At 39.0% G+C, this 19,283-nt stretch overlaps 1 protein-coding gene across 11 annotated transcripts in view; it reads left to right on the top strand.

Annotated features, from left to right (window-relative positions):
• The window catches only part of LYN (LYN proto-oncogene, Src family tyrosine kinase), a 242,633-nt gene that overhangs the window by 203,608 nt on the left and 19,742 nt on the right, over window positions 1-19,283 (top strand). For all 11 annotated transcript variants that reach the window (XM_033933634.1, XM_033933638.1, XM_033933635.1 and 8 more), the window contains exons 9-10: window positions 12,180-12,362; window positions 15,632-15,708. In XM_033933634.1, coding sequence (XP_033789525.1) covers window positions 12,180-12,362; window positions 15,632-15,708 — 260 coding nt within the window. The remainder of the gene's footprint in view (window positions 1-12,179; window positions 12,363-15,631; window positions 15,709-19,283) is intronic.

Here is a 19,283-nt window from a genome sequence, read left to right as displayed (position 1 = left end):
CTCAGATTGAGATGCGTGTGTTAATCTCAGTTGTAGTTTCATTTTATACAGTTCACTGTGCTTCTCTGTTTATCACACCAGATACTTGTAGGGGATGAAATTCTCAGACTTGTTTATTTCCTTTTCATCTGTTTCATTTTGACAGGCAAATACAGTAATGGTTTGCTTTCTTGCTACTACTAAACCTCCTTCCCTTGCTTTTTTTTTTTTTTTTAACTTTCTTTGAAATCCTGGTTTCAAAAAACAGGCGCAAAACATTGCAGCAGTGATTCCTGATAAGAAAATGGTGTTAGTAGTGGGTAAACAAGGTCCGTTCACCAGTTGTACTAAGAATATTTTGCATAATGTAGCTCCCCATATTTTTTTTATTTGATGCTGAATTATTGGATCTTCTGCTTACCATTAGAAGTTATTTCCTTTATAAATATATTTCTGTTTTATATAACACATGGTACAGACTTCACACAGTTCTGTAGATCTTAGAGAAACTTGACTTCTTTGAAAGTTGTGCTTCCTTTAATTGCTCCGACATGAAGTTACTAAAAGGCAAGCTTTTGAACCCTCTTCAGAAGCAATTAGGCCCTAATTCTATAAAAGGCACCTATAGTTAAGCGCCTAGATTGGCGTGCCTAGCTGATCTAGATGCCTAGCTTAATATTTTTAATTGACTTAATCCGTGTTGATAATTGAACAGTGCTATTAAAAAAAATTAATTTTCTGCTAGGCACCTACACCTTTCTGGTAGGCATCTGCAGAAAGTAGGCATGATTAAGGGTAGATTTTGGGTATGGTTTTACTTAGGCACCGGTAGGCGCCTACCTTAAGCATACTCATTTAGATTTAAAAAAAGGCCTGGCCTAAATGGCAATTTAAATCAAAACTGAAAACATTCTTGTTCCAAGACGCCTTTGGATAACTACCTTTTAAGGGCATATTTTAATACTCTTTATTTTAATATTTTAATATTCTATCTTGTTAAAGTTTTATAATATAATATTTTGACAATTTAATATTTTAAAATTTTGAAAGTTTAAAATTTTTTAAAAAAATTTCAAAAACTTAAAATATAAAGTAAATGATTAATCTTTTACCCCAGCTTATCGTATTTTCCTTTTATGTTGAATCTTTCCTATAAAAATTGTAGTTCTTTCCCACTCCCCTATTGTTGGCAGTTGGTCCGTACGTCTTGTGCTTTTAATAATCAGATTGTCTTTTAGTTCCCCTTGTTTTATTTGTTTTTATAAAGTTATAAGTTTTTATGTAATTCTACATTGTAAACCGCTTAGATATTTGATTAAGCGGTCTAAAAAATCTTTTAATAAACTTGAAACTTGAGTGTGCCTAACAATTCAGTGCTTATGAATGCTTAAGCGCCACTAGGTGTGATTCTATAAATGGCGCCTAGCTGATGATTGACAACTGCACTAAATGGTGCCTAGGAGTTAGACGCCATTTATAGAATCAAGGCCTTAGAGTATATCTTGATTATATCTTAATTCCAGAGTATATCTTAATACCATATATATCCAGGTATATGTATCCTTAAGAGTGTCTCTGTGCAAAGTGGATGGAATAGTCGGTCTTTTTATGGCTGATTGTACATTATTGTATATATTGTGCAGTGCACTGAAGCTTGGCCATCTTATTTTTGCATTCTTTAGAACAGTTATTACTTGGTGAAGCACATCTGGTAGAGTGAGTCATCTAGGCCAGGATCTTCCTGTTCATTTATCAGTGTTTTTGAAATATGCAGATTTCTAACATCCAGAGAATTATAGTAAACCTGAGACAAGCAAATAGGTTAAGTGGTGGCACTGTAGAAAATATGTTTTGATGGGGGTTTTTTGTTGTTGATTTGCCTCACCATAAAAATAGATTGTTTTCTGGTCATGCACTTGGTATTGAGAGCTATCTCATCCAGCAGTATTAATGAGACACAAAGCTGTGAATCTAGAGAGGCCAGGTCAAGTCTCCTGTTCACTATATACTGTTTGACATTGAGAAAAACAGGTAACCCTTGCATGCTCAAAAGGAAACTGTAAGTTCTTTTGCCCTTGATTGTTGCTTCTTTTGAGGTAGGAAAACAGTAGAGAATGATACTAGGGTGCAAGAAGAAGAAAGTAGAAAAGATGAGATTGCCTTTGTATAGGTAATGAGTGGGACCTCGCCTAGAGAATTATGTTCAATTCAAGAAAGATATAGATAGATCTGAGGAAGTCCAGAGAAGGGAAATCAGATTGGAGTCTATGCAATGAGTCTTGGAAACCTAAACATGTATATTAGAGGTATGCATTTGTTTTCAGACAAATGGTAAAAGATGACTAATAAAGGCATTTTGATCTACATACCCTTAAACAAACCAAATAACTGCAGGCCAGGTTGGAATGATCCAAATCCCCATTCATGTACATTCATCATCAGCACTAGTGTAATACAGTCTTTGGGGCCAGACACAGTGGAGCTACTTTGGGATAGAAAGCTGCGTAAGGATTACAGAATTCCTACAGGTGTGGAAGAAGTTGCCATGGAATCCCCATGGGGACAGAAAAAGAACTATGGGATTCCTGTGGTAGTATAGTCATAATCTCTGGTGACTCCAGAATGAGGCTTGGAATGTGTGGAGAGAGACAGTTGGAATACCAGAATGAGGCTTGAAACACTCACTGGTTGAATAATGAATAGCATCCAAACTCTTTCAAAAAATGGTGGAGATGCTCGGGTGTGATACAGTTCATGGAAGCGCTGTTCTTGTTTGATTGTTAGCAGTCCCCTGACGCAGCCTTGACTGGCAAAACGGGGATTCATTTTTGGGCATTTGTGCAAAGCAAAGATGGCGCTATCCGGAGAATGGAAGAATTGATGACATCAGAGCATCCACACAGATAAGTTTTTTGCTGTATTGGAGTAGTGCTGGTTGTTATCACACATTTATAAATCCTGAACAGTTTGTTACCAACTGAACATGTATATTTCTGATTGAATAGACTGTTAGTTATTTCTATAAGAAGAAATAACATATGTGGAGTTATTTGAGCCCATGAAGTGTTAACTGAGGCTTTTTTTCTCCACATAAATTGTTTTATTGGTAAAGAAAATTATAGTAAAAAAAATTTTGGTCTGCATTTGGATGTACTTTGTTCAGTGTGGTGGTCTGCATAGTGTCGAGCATAATTTTCAATTTTTCTATTTGGTATTATGAAATATGCTTTTCATTTGGATATAGTATGATTTCAATTACCACTGGTTAAATGTTACGCCGGGGAGTGGCTAGGGAGGTAAAATTCCTAGATGTCATAAATGACTGCTTCTTGGAGAGCTGGTCCAGGAACCAACAAGAGGGGGAGCTATTTTAGATTTTATATTTAGTGGAATGCAAAGCATAGTACAGGAGTTAAATGTGTTGGGTCCGCGGGGAAACAGTGATCATAATGTGATCAAATTTGAGCTGAAACCGGGAGTGATGTCGCAAAAGAAATCTACTGTAGAGGCGTTTAATTTTCGAGAGGGCAACTATGATAAAATGAGGAAATGGTTAAAAAGAAGCTAAAAGGATCAGTTGCAAAGGATAGGACTGTAAACCAGGCATAGATATTATTTAAAAATACCATCGTGGAAGTCCAGACCAGATGTATTCCATGTATAAGAAAAGGTGGAAAGAAGAGGAAACGAGAGCCAGCGTGGTTTAAAGGTAATGTGAAAGAGGCTATTAGAGCCAAAAAAACATCCTTTAAAGAATGGAAAAAGGATCCAAATGAAGAAAATAAGAAGAAACATAAGCACTGGCAAACTAGATGCAAAGCATTGATAAAGACAGCTAAGAAAAATATGAAGAGAAACTTGCAAAACAGGCAAAAACTCATAATTTTTTTTAGGTACATCAGAAGCAGAAAACCTGTGAGGGAATCTGTGGGACTGTTGGATGATCAAGGAGCAAAAGGGGCACTCAGGGAGGATGAAGCCATAGCGGAGAGACTGAATAAATTTTTTGCTTTGGTCTTTATGGAAGAAGATGTAAGAGATCTACCTGAACCAGAAATGGTTTTCAAGGGTGATGCTGCAGAGGAACTGAAAGAAATCTTGATGAATCTGGATGATATACTAAGCCAAATCGACAAGTTAAAAAGTGATAAATCGCCTAGACCGGATGGTATACATCCCAGGGTACTAAAATAACTCAAACATGAAATTGCTGACCTGCTGTTAGTGATCTGTAACCCGTCACTAATATAATCTGTAGTATTTAACTGAAAGAGATTTCATACACTTTCATACACATAACTAAAAGAGTTCTAACCTGCAGCTCTTCTAAATCTCTTTCAGTTAAGTGTATGAAAAATTGAGAGCACAATGGACAATAGAAATTAGAGCATACTTAAATTGCAAAGAAAAGGTAACTTCCAAGTGCTGTGATTGACCAAGAGATGCACATTTAGGGGCCAAGAGATGCACATTTAGGGGCTAGTCCCCGGTTGTGGTTTTTATGTGCACTTAAGCCAAATCGACAAGTTAAAAAGTGATAAATCACCTAGACCGGATGGTATACATCCCAGGGCACTAAAAGAACTCAAACATGAAATTGCTGACCTGCTGTTAATGATCTATCTGTAACCTGTCGCTAAAATCATCTGTAGTACCTGAAGATTGGAGGGTGGCTAATGTTACGCCGATTTTTTTAAAAAAGGCTCCAGGGGAGATCCGGTTAATTACAGACTGGTAAGCCTCACTACAGTGCCAGGCAAAATGGTGGAAATGATTATAAAAAATAAAATTGTGGAACACGTAGACAAATATGATTTAATGAGACGGAGTCAGCGTGGGTTCTGCCAAGGGAGATCTTGCCTCACCAATTTGCTTGACTTCTTTGAAGGTGTGACTAAACATGTGGATAAAGGGGAGCCAGTCGATATAGTGTATCTAGATTTTCAGAAAGTTTTTGATAAAGTTCTTCACGAGAGGCTCCTGAGAAAATTAAAATGTCTTGGGATAGATGGCAAGATTAGAAATTGGTTATCTGATAGAAAATAGAGGGTAGGGTTAAATGGTCACTTTTCTCAATGGAGGAGAGTAAACAATGGAGTGCTGCAGGGGTCTGTACTGGGACCGGTGCTATTTAACTTATATATAAATGATCTGGAAATTGGAACGATGAGTGAGGTGATTAAATTTGTAGATGACACTAAACTATTCAAAGTTGTTAAAATGCATGCAGATTGTGAAGAATTGCAGGCGGACCTTAGGAAATTGGAAGACTGGGCTAGGGTCCACCTTGGGGATTAGCGCCCAAGAAAAGGATCTGGGTATCATTGTAGACAATACAATGAAACCTTCTGCCCAATGTGTGGCAGTGGCCAAAAAAGCAAACAGGATGCTAGGAATTATTAAAAAAGACTAAGAATGTTATAATGCCCCTGTATTGCTCCATAGTGCGACCTCACCTGGAGTATTGCATTCAATTAAATAATCTGGTCTCCTTATCTCAAGAAAGATATAGTGGCACTAGAAAGGGTTCAAAGAAGAACGACCAATATGGTAAAGGGGATAGAACTCCTCTCGTATGAGGAAAGACTAAAATGGTTAGGGCTCTTCAGCTTGGAAAAGAGACAGCTGAGGGGAGATATGATTGAAGTCTACAAAGTTCTGAGTGGACTAGAACAGGTACAAGTGAATCAATTTTTCACTCCATCAAAAATTACAAAGACTAGGGGACACTCAATGAAGTTACAGGGAAATACTTTTAAAACCAATAGGAGGAAACTATTTTTCACTCTGAGAATAGTTAAGCTCTGGAATGCATTGCCAGAGGATGTGGTAAGAGCAGATAGTGTAACTGGTTTTAAGAAAGGTTTGGACAAGTTCCTAGAGAAAAGGTCCTTAGTCTGTTGTTGAGAAAGACATGGGGGAAGCCACTTCTTGCCCTGGATCGGTAGCATGGAATGTTGCTACTCCTTGGGTTTTGGCCAGGTACTAGTGACCTGGATTGGCCACCGTGTGAACGGGCTACTGGGCTTGATGGACCATCGGTCTGAACCAGTAAGGCTTTTCTTATGTTCTGTGGAAGTATGTGTGAGGGAATTGGTGAGTGATTATTTTATTGTAATTGGACTATTTGAATATTTGTCATTGCATTATGTTTAACTGGGTTTGTTCCCAGTAATAAAAATATATTGTCATCTGCTATGAACTCGTAAGGCCTTTGGTGGAATATAAGTCAGAATATAATGTAATGTAATGTAGTAATAATTATTGTAGATGGAGAACTACTTGGTTCATCCTGTCTGCTTAACAGCTCAGTTTCACTTTGGACACCAGATATTTTCCTGTTCCTGCTAAATTTGACCTGCATTGAATGCTCTATTTATGTGATAGAACTACCAGCCATTGAGACTCTTGACAAAGGCATAGATGCTGAAACACTGTCAGTGTCAAGTCTTCGAGTCCTCGCAGTGCTACTATCAATAAAGTGAACTTTACACCTGTGGCTGAATTATTGATATCTCATCCTCACGACTCTTTTGTTGCGCTTAACAGGTTTGCCATAGCCATCTCTCCTTCATGGTCTTATTATTTTGGCTGCAGCATGGTCACATTCATTATCAACAATCCACTTCAAACAAGATTACCAGTGTATTAGACCACACACTGCTGTTTACAGCGTGCAATGTAGAAAAAAAAGACCTAAATCAAAAATACCACCACATCCACAGACTTAATACAAGTAGTTCTGGATTGGTGTTTTAGCTGTAGGTTAAAATCAGCTCTATTGAAAAATAGAAGCTACAAAATAACAATCACATCAAAACTGAGTTCAACAGGCATGCCCCTCCCCCAACACAGAATCCCACAGTGTGTTTTCAAGCTAAAAATATATTTTTTAATATATTATTTTAAAACCACCCAACTGATAAAGCTGTATGAGAAGAGGCTCTTTTTTTTTTTTTTTTTGCTTACTTCCTGCTTGGGAGAACTTTACTTCGTTGTCAGCAGATCTTTTTCTAAAATATCACTAGAACCGAGTATATCTCATTTCTGATCTCTAATTCTATATAAAATAGGCCTCCATGTTAGGTGCTAATTTATGAAGAGATTTTAAGAAATGAGGGTAAATTTTAAATGATTCAAAATGTTGTGTGATCGTGGCACCGAGGTACCCCCCCCTCCTCAAACCCAGCATGCACCCAAAAAGAGGGAGAAAAATCCTCAGACTAATGTAGCAGTATAGAACCAAAAGGTATAAATCAAAACTGCTTTTGATATTTTCACTGGCAAAAAACTCTCTCACATAACAGCTCAGGTTTAGAAAAGGGCAAAGTCACCCAGAGGCACGTTCAAGGACTTAGCTGACAAAAGACGACTTGAGCTCCAACGCTGTCACGTCTTCTCCAATCTTCCCAACAAGCGACCTTGTTTCACCAATGTTTGGCTCATCAGAGGAACAAACAATACAGCTTTGAAAAGTACAGCCACACTGAGACCATCCCCAGTACTGGCTATATTGTTTGGAGAGTGTGGCGCAGTGGTTAAAGCTACAGCCTCAGCACCCTGAGGTTGTGGGTTCAAACCCACGCTGCTTCTTGTGACCCTGGGCAAGTCACTTAATCCCCCCATTGCCCCAGGTATATTAGATAGATTGTGAGCCCACCAGGACAGACAGGGAAAATGCTTGAGTACCTGAATAAATTCATGTAAACCGTTCTGAGCTCCCTTGGGAGAACGGTATAGAAAACTGAATAAATAAATAAATAAAAACTAACAGCAAGTAATTTTAGTTTCATTTTTATTTTTTATGCAGTAGTTATCCTAACTTGAGCAACAAAGCAATCGAGGCTTTGTTACCATTTGGATCTTCTTATCTTTGCGATGGTGGCAGATGAAATGTGTGTTTACTTGTCGACTATCGAGCCATCAAGCACATCCATCGCATTGATTAACAATTCTATTCTATCTACTTTAGTTTCATCATTGTTTCGATTACCCATATACAGCTTAAATAACTTTAAATAAATAACTCTCAAATTCAATTTTTAGTTGGTTTTGCAATTTTATAATTTCAGTTATAATGTGCTGTGATAAACATTTGCTCTGTTTAGTGTGTTGCGAAAAACACTTGCTCCGCTAAAAAAAAGTTTGAGAGACACTGTGATACAGGAATCATAATAACATGGATAAACCATGATGAGTTGACCAAGATCCTTAGAGCCCAGCATCCTGACTCGGCAGGGATCATATTCCTCAAACTAAATATATCCAAGTCTCAAACTCTCCTTTCTAGATGAGAAATTCATATTCTACTACAGTTCTATATCTTCTGTTGGACATTAGGGCAGTCATGAGTCCATCTGAGTCCTTTATCACCCATCAGTAATAACCCCAGAACTTGATACAAGCTTAATACGACACACTCTACAATTCAAATGGAAGGCCTGCAACATTTGCTTCTTTTAAATCATTTCTAGTTCATTTATTATGTCTGTTGTGATTTTGAGTTACTTTAATTCATCAAGGGGCGCTGACCAATTTAGCGCACACTAATGATTGGCATACAGTAAATGCTAAGACACCTATAGGAATATAATGGAAATCTTAGCATTTAGCATGCGATAAATCGGTTAGTACATCTTGATGAATTCTCCCCATATTATTCTTTAGTGTACTATGGACTAGATTCACTAAGGACACAGATCGGATCCGATCCATGTCCGGGGGGCTGATTCACGAATCGCCCTCATGCAAATGAGGGTGATCGGAATCACGCCCCCAACCGAGCGCCCAGATCGCTCTATAGCGATCCCGATGCATGCGCAGACCATCTGTAGATGGTCTGCGCATGCTTGAAGCAGCAGCAAACTTTTTCTTTTTTTTTTTTTTACTTTTGCGAGCCTGTGGTTTTAACCCACTTTAAACCCGTGGGTTAAAACCACAGGCTCGCATTGTGGGGAAGGCAATTGGAGCAGAGTGCTGGAAAGTCAGGGGGTGAGAGCAGGAGAGTCGGGGCTGAGAGCAGGAGATTGGGGCAGAAGCAGGGCGGCAATTGGGGCAGACAGAGCTGGAAAGTTTGGGGCTGAAAGTAGGAGATCGGGACAGAGAAGCAGGGCAGATAGCAGAGTGGCAGAAGGCAGGGCAGTCTGAAAGGACCTGAGCGACTGGTCCTCAGCAGTCGCTTAATTTTGATTCGGTCAGCCCAGTTGGTGTCCCTCATTTTGTTTAGTGAATTGCTGCCTGCCTACATTTGAATGCCGTTCCCCCTCATTTGCATGCGTGGATCGGAGGATGATTGGGACAGAGGTTAGTGAATCGGGTCGGAGGGTAATCGGGTCGCAAACCGATCGGTTCGCTTAGTGAATCTAGCCCTATATGTGGCAAGATAGATATGAGGGCAAATCAAAAATTAAAGGCAATTGTTAAATTACATGATAACCAGAACAAAGCAACATATATACTCGTGCATTGCTTGTTGGATAGTTTGTCCATGCACAGTGCAGTGCTCGACCTGTAGTTGTTTTGCAGCCACAAGGTCAAAAACATGGATGCTTTATTGCAAGATTGCACCTTTGAAGAACAACATGAAGTAGTGCTTTTTCTTTGGGCAGAGGGAGTGAAACCTATGGAAATTCACCATTGGATATTGACTCAATATGGACATAACACCATGAATCAATGAAAGATTTATGAGTTAGTAAAAAGGTTTAAAGTGGGAAGAACAGGTTTAACCAACAAAGGTCATTCTGGTCACCCATCAACATTGCGCATATAAGAGCACATTGGCAGGGCGGATGCTTTGATTAGAGAAGACCGAAAAATAACGGTGTTTCAATTGGCTGCTAATTTGGATTATCAGCTATGGATCTGCATTTGCCATAATGCATGATGTCTTGGGATATAGGAAAGTCTGTGTACGATGGTTTACCAAATTGCTTACTGATCTGCACAAGTAACAGCGTATGGAGGTTGCGACCAGTTCCTGAGACGGTATGAGAAAGATCTGAGTATTCTGGAAAGAATTGTCACTGGCGACAAGACATGGGTGCATCACTGCAACCCGGAGAGATTAAGACAAAGCATGATGAAGCAAAGATGCTCACCTGACTTCGGAAGCAGCCGAAAAACTTCTCTGCAGAATCCAGAAGCTAGTTGAATGATACAACAAATGTGTCATCTTGCATGGGGACTATGTGGAGAAGTAATATGTTCAATTGCTCACAGTTACTTCTATTAAAGCCGTTAAATGTATTTTGCCTTTACTTTTTGATTTACCCTCGTATAAGCATGTGTTGTATTGTGTGTGTGCGTTTTCAAGGAGGGGGTATAAGTTACTTGTTTACTAGAGAATTGACTCTTATTTTCTTAGTAGTGCTGTGAATACTTATGTTGATTGATTCTTGCTAAAAATGGTGTCTCTTTTGATTTTGCTACAGTCATTGAGAATCCAGAATCCCAGGTATGCTTGTGTTTCTATATCTGAGTGCTAGATAATTTGATAACGGGTATGCATGTGTTTAGAAAACATGTAAGATACGAGTGGTTGAAGGTTGACTGAGTGTATGAGAGGAAGTGAGCACATGTTTCTGAATAAGAGGGCAGAGATGAGAGATGGTTATTGTAGGCAAAGGAAAATGCTTACAGGGTACCTACAGTTTCATCCCACTTGAACGTGTAAACGTAGAAAATACTGTCACCCTTGCGGGTTACCTCGAAACAACAATGACCTACTTGTACTTGTAACTATATAGTTGAAACTATGACCTAACTGTATTAATAGTTATACTGATCTACCTGTACTACCAATCCTATTGAATGTCCCCATTAATCTGTCCATTGTAACTTCCTGGGTAACTGATCCAACCTCTTGTAATGCAATCCGACCTTTGATCTGAATAGGTAAAGGCGGAATAGAAAACCTGATTAACATAGCATAACGTTTTCATCCAGCACCAGGCAATGTGTTGTCTATCCAACATCGGTTCTCATCCCGGATATTCAATGCCAGGCCATTTCTGGCGACTGGCATTGACTATCCAGGCTGTTTTGGCCATCTCTAACGTAACCGACTAACTGAATATCCCGCGCTGCCTGGTTAACTTAATAGCGAGCAAAGATAGGGTTGTTATTTATGCAGTCCGATTTCCCTGTTAAACTTAGCCTTCCAGCGCTCAATATTTGCAGCTAACCAACTACATTGCGCAACATTAGCCAGTTAGTTGCTAACTGCAAAAATTCATGGAGATAACTGGCTATCTCTCGCTGAATATATCTCCCATTTCTGGCCTGTTAAATAGTGTTGACTATTGGGCATGCACGTACTGTACATGCAAGGGAGGTGGTCCCATGCAGGACTGCCATTTACATGCACAGCTTATAGAATACTGTAAATTATGCATGCCTTGCTGCATTTATGTGACTTCAGTAACACCAGGGCTCTAGCAGGAGTAACTACACTCAGGTACATGTAGACATGCTAATGCCAGATTATGATGGTAGATGATGAAATATAGACACCTAGATGCCATTATGGAATACTCTTACGGCGCAGCATTGGGGACCTAAAAGGAAACACCCACTTATAGGCCCTCATATTCCTTTGGCCTGTGCTTAATCTTTCTTGTAGAGCTAAAATATAAGTGAATTACCTGTCTGTGGACAGGTTTAAGGTCATTAAAAGAACATCAATAACTGCGTTGTATTCTTTGCAGTCCATTTTTTTCTTTTATTTTGATGAAGGATACCGGCTTCTGTGAGAGCTGCAACTTGGAGTTTTATTTACTTTTTCTCTTTCAAAGGCCAAAAATAATGTGGATGACTGGAGCCCCAGATGAGTAGGTTGAAATACATCAAATTTAAAGATAGGTTAATAACCCACCTGGTCTCTCAGGCCTTCCAATGAACCACAGCATGGACTTTTAGGGCTGCCGGCTGTCGTGTGTATATGGAATGAGGTTCTCCACAGTTGGGTGAAAGGTTGTGTGATTGTGTTCTGCCAGTTATGATTTCTGTGAGTAAGTTAAGAATGTTTGTATGAATCCTGTTTGCTTTCCTTTATTTTATTTGTAGTTCCTTTCTGGCTTTTAAAATGTTCTTGGTTTGTTTTTTTTAATTGTACAATTTGATTTATGCTATAAGAAAGTTGATCTTTAAACATAAACATATGGTGCTTTGCTCATGTAATTTGATGTTTTCCATGTCAGGATTCTATAATAATAGTAGCAAAGTAGCTGTGAAAACCTTGAAACCAGGTTCCATGTCCGCGCAAGCATTTCTGGAGGAAGCCAATCTCATGAAAACCCTCCAGCATGACAGACTGGTGAGGCTGTATGCTGTTGTCACCAAAGCAGAGCCCATTTATATTATTACAGAATACATGGCTAAAGGTAAGTGCTATTGAAATCTTGTACAAAGCTTTAATATTTGTTTAATTCAGACTATTTATATTTAGACTTGCAAGCTATTTATTTACTTAATCATTTATCATAATTTCAGCAATATAAACTCATTGAACAAACAAAAGTTTTCCCAATTTACATTATATAAAGGAAAAGATACTCATTTCGAATTTTTAAGTACATACAAACTTTTGAGTAGTCCACATTAGAAGGAGAAACAATTCACATATCACTGGGAGTGGAAAATCAAAGGATTTTAAAAAATTAACAGAAATCTATTTAGTAGCTCATCTACATTTTTAATTCAGACCGGTAAATTGGGATCATTTGGAACTCTGCATTGTCACTCCTTTCCCTTCCAAAAAAAACCCTGCAATTGGGAAGGTTCATAAAAACCATAAGTATTCTGATCCATTTACAAGGATAGCGCAATTGAAATTTTGCCCCCAGTGTTTTAACATTTTCTTTCAATTCTAGGAAACTTCCTTCTTGTTTGTGTCGTTCTAGAGACATCTGAAAATATAGAAATCTTGCCATCCATATAGGAGGCTTCTTTAAGCCTAAAAAATAGGCGAAGAAGCACTTCCTTATGTTGTAGAAATACAAATGTCACTAGAAGCGTTGTTCGAACTACAACTTCTTTTTCTGAAGTCTCCAAAATTCTAGATAAATCTAGAGCAGTGGTTCCCAACCCTGTCCTGGAGGACCACCAGGCCAATCGGGTTTCCAGGATAGCCCTAATAAATATGCATGAGAGAGATATACATATAATGGAAGTGATAGGCTTGCAAACCTGCTCCATGCATATTCATTAGGGCTATCCTGAAAACCCAATTGACCTGGTGGTCCTCCAGGACAGGGTTGGGAACCACTGATCTAGAAGACGTAACAAATTAGCATTAGATTGATCAACTTCTAAAGAAGAAGGTTTTTTAACAGAAACCGGTATAAAATATATTTTATGTAGAGGTGGAAGCCCATCTTCGGGGTATTTAAAGACTTCTTTCAAAAATTTATAAAACAGTTCTTTTGGGGACATTGTAAGTGTTTTGGTGAAATTCAAAATTCTTAAGTTCAACTGTTTAGTATAGTTCTCCATATTTTCCATTTTCCTCAAAAGCACCAATTTGTCCTAGATAATTGATGTACAAGAAGACAGTTCCTTGCACTGATTGTTCTAAGGTTTTAATTTTCTCCCCTTGAACTTTCAAATCCTCTTCAAACTTTTGCATTTTCACTGTTTGATTTTGGACAAGTGGTGAGATTCCCAGACATACCTTATGGAGGGAGTCCAATGCAGTCCAAATAGATTCCAAAGTGATCTCAGCAGGTCTCTCGAGGGGTTGAAGAGATGGCAATTCCCCTCGCACTGCTGAAATTCCTGTAGCTTCCTTCAGTATAGATAGTCCGGCCGTGGAATCCTAGGGAGCCAGCAAGCCCGATAGCTCCGCAGACAGCGTTGCTTCCATTGTTTGCATTGCAGCCAGCATTTCCCTATCACCCAGCTGCGAAAGAGGCGCAAAATCCCGCGGGGCTGAGCAAGATTTTGCTTCCTAGCGCCGATGCTTCCCTTGCATCAGGCTCTGCAGGAATGCCCCGAGGCGATGACGAGACGAAGCTGGTGATCGCTCCCTGTTGTATTAAGGTAGGCTCTGGCGGTCGGGCTACCACTGCTCTACCTCTTCTTTTAGGCATGATTTTAAGCTCAAGAGAGCTATTTGAAAAAATTCAATATCGAGCAGGAGCTGCAGTCACCACGTCCTACTACCAAGACGCCATCTTGTTTCTCCCTTAGACTTGCAAACTAAATATTAATCAATGAATCTAGAATGTAGCTTTCGTGTGCAAAAAGCATACAATTCCTTACAGATGGGTTAAGCTCCTCAACTCACGAGTTGCTTGCAGAAGACATCAATCATTTTCTTTTTTCGCCCCCCCCCCCCTTGTATCTCTGGGCAAGCGAGTTGAGAAGATGTCTTTTCATCATTTTACTGGAATCGGCATTCTTGAAGTCCAGGATTTTGAGTTTTGGATGTCCACGGTTCGCTTTAGCTCTTATATCAAATCATATTGTATGATGGCCTGCTACCAAGGTGGGCACCCACCCGGACATTAGTCATACTTTCTTCATTTGTGAGCACCAGATCTAGCGTCATCCCTTCCCCCATGGGTTCCTCCACCATTTGAGCAGAGCACTTTGAAGGGCATCCACAATCTCTTTGTTTCTTTCTGATTCTGGTGTTGGCATGTTCCAGTTCATATCAGGAAGTTTGAAATCTCCTAGTAACAGCACTTCCCCTTTCAGAGTCAATTTTTGCATGTCTGCAACTAGCTGTTTGTCCAGCTTTTCTGTGTTAGAGGCCTAAAGATGGCCCTGTGTTAAAGAGGTTCAATCTTCTCTTGTCAAGCTGATCATAACGCTTCCTCCAATCCCCAGGGCCTCTGTATTTCAGCTGAAACGCAGCTTGGTCAGATATTCCAGGACTTCTCCCAGTTCCGGATTTTATATGTTTTTCTGGCTTGCCCATTCTTGCATTGAACCCCTAAGGAAGATGTGTTTGTCGAAATACGGACCATGTTGGGTCCTGATCAGCTCATCATACAGCCAGTTTTTCACCAGTTATTTATTTTAATAAAGACGTCATCATCCTGCAGTTTCTTTGGTTTTCTGGCTACCGACATCTACTGCAGTTACATTGGAACTCTTTTTGTGCACTGCTTAATATTGTTTTTCACATATAGAGCTACTCATCTACCGTACTCTTTCGGCCATCTCTGTCCTTTCTAAAAAGGAATTAGCTTGACTGTAAATTATTTTAATATCTAAATCAACACTCCTTAGATTGATCCTTGGGGATTTCCTGATTTTGGGGGGCTTTCAGGATATTGACATTGAATATGCATAGTATACGTTTGCATTCAACAGAAGAAGCACATGAAAATATACTTCATGCATATTCGTTTTCTTTACCTTGAAAATTAGCCTGGTTGGGGAATCTCAAAGACCAGTTTTAAAACTACTGATCTAGACCAGTCTTCATGGACCACCTGGCCATTTCCTATAATGGGATAAAAGTGTGAAAATTTGAATAAATTTTATAAATTTGTGGCCTAATGAAGTCACATACATTGTGCATTCAGCAGAGGTTAAAAATTCAATGCCAGTATATTTTGACAATGACATTATTTTGCTGCTGTTGCTTCCTTTTATAAGCTGCTTCTGAGCTGTGCTGACATGCTTCCCTTTTTCTAAACAGGGAGTTTGCTGGATTTCCTGAAGAGTGATGAAGGATGCAAGACACTACTCCCAAAGCTCATTGACTTCTCAGCTCAGGTATGGCGACAGGAACCAAGTGTTACCTAGTCATTTGTGTTATTTGATTGTGTAGGGGGGAGCTCCAGTGTATGGAATGTTAGATTCTTGTTTTGTATCTGTTTTCAGTTCCTACATCATTTAAAAAAAAAAAATCTCCTGGCTCCAACTAATATTTTTCACCTTTTAACTGGTGATGAGGATGGGATCTCACTGTTGCTGATATGTAAGGCAGGAGGACTGGTGATTTTGGTGGGGACTGCAACACTGATACTAACATTCAGAAGACATGGCCATATTTAGAAATTAAATCTATATGTCCACTTGCATCTATGGCCACTATGGATCACATTCAGAAATTTGATACAGGCCAGCTTAATGCTCAGGACACTTATACAGAGAGATTGTCATTCTGTTTGGAAGCATATAAGATTCCTTTGTATTCCTATTAGACCAGTCCATAAGTAGTGTGTTGTATCCATTGGCCAACAGATGGAGACGGAGATTAAATAACTGTGATGTGTACTATATAAGGACAGTGCACAGACAAAGATCGCCAGTATTTCTGTAATAAAGCTTAAAACCAAAACATCCCTTGGAGAGTATTTGCTATTTTCTATTAAGAGTGAAACTGAAAGAACTCGAGCATTCAAAGTTTGAAAATGCCAGAAGAAAAAGAAACTGGAAAAATAACTGAGAAAAACATTAACACTGAAACACAGAGCGGGTTGCTAAAATGGTCTCAGTTGAAACATAAAGAAAATTAGCAGATAAGAACAAATTTTTGTTCCACTAGATTAGTCCAGAACTAGTGGAATGCAGCAAAGCAGTCAACCAACAGGACAAGATGAAGCAAACCCAAAAGACAAAACAGTTGTTTCAAAATCTGCATCTTTTGTAGCTCAAACATCCAACCTATAAAACTTTGAAAATGAATGCAGAGAAAATCAAGTGACAGTTTAAAAAATATCTGAAGAGGAAACCTCATGAACTTCAGCCCACATTATCACCATACCTCTGGCTGGAGGAAAAGAAGAATCTCGACCTTTAAGAAGATGAGCAGAATTAATTGCTTCTTTCAACCAATGTGTGATCATAGCTCTCAAAGCAGAATTGCAAACCTGCAAACAAATAGTCTGATTAAAAAAAAAAATCATTGGCAATGTCCGAGTATGTGAGCAATACCCTATAACAGCTCCTCTCTCCCATCTCCTCTTTAATAGCTTTATCTCTCCTCTCTCCCCCAGGCACTCCACTCATCGGGTAACTCTCACTCTCCTCTACGGCCAACTCCAGCTCCGTCCCTTTTACCTTGTAAGCCTGGAACGAGCTGCCTAGCTATAGTTTAGAGAATGACACGGGGACAAATTTGTCCCTATCCCCATGAGTTCTGTCCCTTTCTCTGCCTGCAAGCTCTGTCCTCATCTGCACAAGCTTCAAACACTTTAAAATCATGTGTTTGATGCTTGTGCAGATGAGGACAGAGCTTGAAGGGATGGGATAGAGACAGAACTCATGGGGAATAGAGATAAGTCCCAGGGGGTCAAATTTGTCCCCGTTTCAGTCTCTACGAAGCTCCATCTCTAGCAGTATTCAAATCCAGACTCAAAGCCCACTTCATTCCCTCTCCCTACCCTAGCTATGCCTCCTTGAAATCTGAATATAGTTTGTTTCCCCACATGTGAATGATCCTTCTAAAATGGCATGCTTAAATCTTACTACCTTCCTTAACACTTACATGTGGGGATGCTTCTAAGTTAAGGGCTAATATATATCTTTTCTACCACATTTCTTATTTGGGTTGTTTGTTTTTTTTTGCTTGCTTTTTTCTTTCTCCTTTTTTTAAATATAAAAATTACACGCATGAATTCCAGGGACCTTATTCTTAATGCAGGAATTACCTTTTGGTCTTATTTTTTATTACAAATTAGAAAGTAAATATTAATAGAAGAAATAACACAAGGAAAATGTCCAAATTATGTGGAAAATATAAAGCATACACATCACTCATCTAAACAGCTGATATTGTAGAGTAATCTTTAATAAATAAGGGCATAAGATGTAGAGGCGAGGCCTAGTGGAAAAGCTGCTGCCTCAGAACCCTGAGTTGTGGGATCATATCTCAACACTGCTTCTTGTAACCCTGAGCAAGTCATATAATCCTCCATTGCCCCGAGTACAAAATAAATACCCATATATATATATATATATGTGACTCCAATGGCATCCCTTCACAAAAAGGTGGTTAATAAGTCCCACTCCCTTTCCCTAGTATTTTGGGTAGTCAGAACCCTATTTATGTTTTTTATAGAATCACTTTCTAAATTAAGGGCTAAAATCTTTTAAAGTAGGATTTCTTATTTTTACATTTTGATGACTTTGGGTGTGGCTTTAGTTTATAAAATGGCCTTTTCCTGATGTGAAAGCAAAGTTGTCTGTTTCTCAACTGAAATTCATACTAGATTGATTAACAAACTTGCTTCCAGAGGCAGAAAATTGCACTGGTGCAATATTTTCCATCATCAAAATCACAGAAAGAGGAAGAGAGAATATTGTCAGTTGCATATGTGGGTTAGAATGACAACTTCACTTCTTCATCTTTCAGGAACCTTTTAAGGAAAGTCATCAGAAGCATTGCTATTTATTTTTTAGTTTCTCTTTTCAGAAAAAGAAAAGCAATATATATATATTTTTAGTTAAGTAATGGTTGTTGACAGGAAGGGATAGAGAGAAGTACACTTTAGGGGTAGAATAATAAAGTATTTTTGACATGAAAAGTAATGGTTATGAGAAGGAGAATGCTAATGGAAGAGATGATGACAACCCTGATATCTGATATATTCTATTTTTTAAGGTATCAAAAAAGTATGAATAAATACAGGGATCCTTAATGATGAGATTGTAAGGGTAAAGGGTAAAACTAGAAATTAATGAGGCTGCAGTGTTTGACTTGGTAGGGAAAACATTTTATGTATAGGGTAATTTTATAACTGCGTACACATAAATAGAACATGGACTAATGGTTAGGGCAGTGGACTGAGAATCTGGAAATCTGGGTTCAGTTTCCATTGAAGCTCCTTGTAACCTAGTATCCTGCTTCCAAAAGTGGCCAGTCCAGGTCACAAGTACCTGGCAGAAAACCAAATAGCAACATTCCATGTTGTCAATCCCAGGGCAAGCAGTGGCTTCCCCCCTGTCTATCTCAATAGCTGGCTCAACCCTCCATTGGCCTAGGTACAAAATTTAGATTGTGAGCCCAATAGAGACAGAGAAAAAGTACCTCATTCTTTACTCTCTCACTCTGGAGTTTCCTTTCAAATGAAAGACACTTGCCTCGTGTGTATTTATGTCACACAGGTATTTAAACATCTCTATCATATCTCCCCTCTCCTGCCTTTCCTCTAAAGCAGTGGTTCCCAAACCTGTCCTGGAGGACCCCCAGGCCAGTCGGATTTTCAAGATAGCCCTAATGAATATGCATGACAGAGATTTGCATATAATGGAGATGCCAGGAATACAGATCTGTTCCATGTATATTCATTAGGGCTATCTTGAAAACCCGACTGGCCTGGAGGTCCTTCAGGACAGGTTTGGGA

This window comes from Geotrypetes seraphini, chromosome 2 (assembly GCF_902459505.1).
Source record: "Geotrypetes seraphini chromosome 2, aGeoSer1.1, whole genome shotgun sequence".
Taxonomy (NCBI): domain Eukaryota; kingdom Metazoa; phylum Chordata; class Amphibia; order Gymnophiona; family Dermophiidae; genus Geotrypetes; species Geotrypetes seraphini.
This window is presented reverse-complemented; position numbering and strand designations above follow the sequence as displayed.